Below are 3,904 nucleotides of genomic sequence, written 5' to 3' on the forward strand. Positions count from 1 at the left end.
CTGCCGGCTGGCCTCGCGTGTCGGTGCCCCGGGCAGGCCCCGCCGGGCGCCGGGAAGCCCAGCGTCTTCCCGGGTGTGGAGGGGACAGCTCTCCCTCTTCTCGCAGCCTACCGCACGGACGAGGGGAAGCCATGGGTCCTGCCGGTGGTGAAGAAGGTGGAGCAGATGATCGCCAATGACCACAGCCTGAACCACGAGTACCTGCCCATCCTCGGTCTGCCCGAGTTCCGGGCCAACGCCTCCCGGATTGCCCTGGGTGACGACAGCCCCGCCATCAAGGAGAACCGGGTAGGTGGTGGACAGGGAATGAGACTGCTCCTTGCTCAGGAAGCTGCTGGGAACCCCGGGGTGTCTCGGTAGCAGACTGAGCAGAAGAGCATAAATGTGCGGAGTGACTGCGTTCTGGCAGGATTTGGGGATTTCTCTGACATGGTCTTTATTGGTTGTAGGTTACTTGATGAATCCGTGTACTTGAAGCTGATTGAGCAAGTAGTCATAGTTTTTGGGAAAGGCCAAATGTGGGCTGTGACAGGAATTGGTTTTTTCCCTCATTATTTTAAAGGCTGCCCCATGGGAACTGAAGTCAGATCATGGACCACCTTTCCTGAAATAAGCTACTGGCGGGGGAACCTGCTCTGTGCCAAAAAGCAACAGGAATAAACTGGAGTTTATTTATAACTGTAGAAGGCATCAGGACAGGCCTGAGCACCAAAGGAAGCTGAAGACTACTGGAAGGGGATAGTGCCTTGGCTGGGGTGACGCCAGGGAACACGTCTGGGATCCTGTGTTGCTCTCCCAAATGCCACTGTTTGCACCGACTGACCTGGGTGGACCCTGCTGGCAACTCTCTCTGTTGCAGATCGGAAGCGTTCAGTCCTTGGGTGGCACGGGTGCTCTGCGTATTGGCGCAGAGTTTCTGAGGCGGTGGTACAATGGAAACAACAACACAACGACCCCGGTCTATGTCTCTGCTCCATCCTGGGGTGAGTGCTGCCATCAGTGCTGCCACCTCCTCACAGGGAGCCCTGTGGGTCAGCAGGGGAGGGAGGAATGGCAGGAGCCTGAGCAGTGAGAAGGGGCCTTCCCCTTGTGAGTAAAGGGAGAGTAAGTATCTCCATTGTGTTTTGGTGATATTTAGGAAGATACTGGGACTGGAGAAGGTGGCTTGCTGGAGGTGGAGCCTCCTTTTCTGAAAAGTGATTTCTTTCTTCAGAGAACCACAATTCTGTGTTTATGGATGCTGGCTTTAAAGATATTAGAACCTACCACTACTGGGATGCTGCAAAGAGGGGTCTGGATCTCCAGGGGCTGCTGGGTGACATGGAGGTTAGTAAAACTGGCATAGGACAGACTGAGCTTGGTGCTGTGCTCTCAGCACTTGCCTGGGCTATTGCGTGCTCTGCCTGGAATTGGATCTCTGTGAAAGAGACTGCTGGTGCCCAGAGCAGTTTGGGGCCTCTCCCTCTGCTATGGGTGCCCAGTCTCATTCATGTGTGTGACCAAGACCTGCTCTCACTCTCTCTTCAGAAAGCCCCAGAGTTCTCCATTTTCATCCTCCATGCCTGTGCGCACAACCCGACAGGCACAGACCCTACTCCAGAGCAGTGGAAGCAGATTGCTGCTGTTATGAAGGTATGGGCTGCTGCTGGGGCTAAAGCAGTGCTGAGGGAACAGATAGCTCTTGAGCTAGCCAGAGCACTTGTATCCAAAATAGGCTGTAGGGAATTGCATGAGATGTGGCAGGAATTGGAAGAGTCCTGCAGGGCAGGTGTTGAAGAGAGAGGCTGACAGGATGCTGGTTGTCTGCTCAGAAAATAGAATTATCTTAGTTCTGCTCATGCCTCCAAGTTTTTGATTTCAGTAGGGCTTAGGGATATGGTGTAGTTGAGAATGGTCAGTGTTAGGTTAATGGTTGGACTAGATGACCTTCAAGATCTTTTCCAACCTGGATGATTCTGCGATTCTGTGAATTTTCTAACTCTGTGGCATGGACTGCAGTGAGGTTTCTTGGGCTGGAAAGATTTTCCACAGGCACCCGCTTTTCACAGGTGCTGGATAGCAGGTGGTGCATCTCTTGTGCCTGCATCCTCAAATGCAGTTTTCTCCTGCGTTTGACCTTTTATTGACCACTTTAGTCTTCCTATTCTTTTATCCCAGTAGAAAAAAAATGTCCCAGTCTGGTATTGCTGGACCACGTTTCTTTTGTATTCGTCTGGAAGCTCGATGGTCATTTTTTTCCCTCCTGTGGGGACAGTGGGGGGTAAAGTGAAGGCTGTGGGGAAGGGATTTCCCTCTAACACTGTTCCTCCTTGCAGCGCCGGTTCCTGTTTCCGTTCTTCGACTCGGCGTACCAAGGTTTTGCCTCTGGCAGCCTGGACAAGGATGCCTGGGCTGTGCGATACTTTGTCTCCGAGGGCTTTGAGCTCTTCTGTGCACAGTCGTTTTCCAAGAACTTTGGGCTCTACAGTGAGTGTCTGGCAGTAAGCTGGCCCAGTAGCATCATACCTAGACAGATGGGGCTGGCATGCTGGGGGTAGGGAGAGCTCTGCTTTGCCATGAAATGTGGGGCCAATGGCTCACGTCTCTTGGCTCGTCCACAGATGAACGTGTGGGGAACCTGACTGTGGTGGGGAAGGATGCAGACAACGTGCAGCGTGTGCTTTCCCAGATGGAGAAGATTGTGCGCACCACTTGGTCCAACCCTCCCTCCCAGGGAGCGCGGATTGTGGCAACTACACTTTCTTCCCCACAGCTCTTTGCTGAGTGGTACGTGTTGCCAGGGCTGGTGGGAGAGGGAAAGGGGGGAAGCTGTCTCCCTGAGTGCCAGGCTTGGCCAGATGGCTCCAAACCAGACAGGTGCCTGTCCCCACGCTCTGCTTCCTGCCTGCTGCAGGAAGGACAATGTGAAGACGATGGCAGATCGGGTCTTGCTGATGCGGTCAGAGCTCCGGTCTCGACTGGAGTCCCTTGGGACCCCAGGCACCTGGAACCACATCACAGAGCAGATCGGCATGTTTAGCTTCACAGGGTTGAACCGTAAGTACTCAGTGGCCTGGTGAAGGGAGGATTGGGTGAGGACAGTTTTGCTGGGGGTGAACTGGGCTGAAGCGGTCTAGGCAGGAATCTCTTGGGAACGTTGCTGAAGTCCTGGGATCACTGCCTCTGTGGCTTGGCAGGGATGAAGCATCAGACAGCATTTTAGTGGCCAGTGCTTGAAGTTTTCTGCTGGTTATGAAAGATTCAAGCAGCCACAACTGATTCTTTGGGCTTTTCTGAGCTGTGGGGTCACTACTCTGACCTGATATCCAATTGTTTCCCCAGCTAAGCAGGTGGAGTACATGATCAAGGAAAAACACATCTACCTGATGGCTAGTGGGCGCATCAACATGTGTGGCCTGACTACCAAGAACCTGGACTATGTGGCCAAGTCCATCCATGAAGCTGTCACAAAAATCCAATGAAGCCCATGAACAACCAAACTTAACATGAAGTCACCAAAGCCGTAGTGTGTAGTATGTGTCTTTCTGCTCATGGCTTGCCTTGTTCCACACCTCTTGGGGTTTAATAAAGATGGGAATGGTAGCTCAGTCAGGGATAATCATCTTTTGACCTTTTTGAAGTACCCCTTGCACTATGGTAAGCCAGTGCCCCCAAGAGGGTGGGGACAGCATGAGTCACCTTGTCTCTTATTTGACTGACAGCAGCCTGGTCTTCAGGCTCTTAATGCTGCATCTTTATCACATCCAAATCAACTCGTGTAAATGATCAGTTTGATCGAGGCCAGTGCAATGTGCTGTGGGATAACTGCCCAATCAGCTGGGATCTCGTACAGCTTGTCAACTGATATCACTCAGTAGTATTTTGGGGAGGGACGAAGCTGTTGCTGGCTTCCCCCCCCCCCCCC

General features: G+C 52.7%; 1 protein-coding gene across 1 annotated transcript; it reads left to right on the forward strand.

Annotated features, from left to right (window-relative positions):
• Positions 1 to 6: 6 nt before the first annotated feature.
• On the forward strand, positions 7 to 3,582 carry GOT1 (glutamic-oxaloacetic transaminase 1; the record flags this gene model as incomplete). Its single annotated transcript, XM_026851640.1, has 8 exons — positions 7 to 288; positions 860 to 983; positions 1,214 to 1,326; positions 1,528 to 1,632; positions 2,316 to 2,466; positions 2,601 to 2,766; positions 2,894 to 3,036; positions 3,322 to 3,582. Coding segments are annotated over 8 exons (1,224 nt in total), but the record flags the coding sequence as incomplete, so codon positions are not given.
• Between the last annotated feature and the right edge of the window lie 322 nt (positions 3,583 to 3,904).

The sequence above is a fragment of the Athene cunicularia genome (genome assembly GCF_003259725.1).
Source record: "Athene cunicularia isolate RWA chromosome 6 unlocalized genomic scaffold, athCun1 chr6_part1, whole genome shotgun sequence".
In the NCBI taxonomy this organism is placed as follows: domain Eukaryota; kingdom Metazoa; phylum Chordata; class Aves; order Strigiformes; family Strigidae; genus Athene; species Athene cunicularia.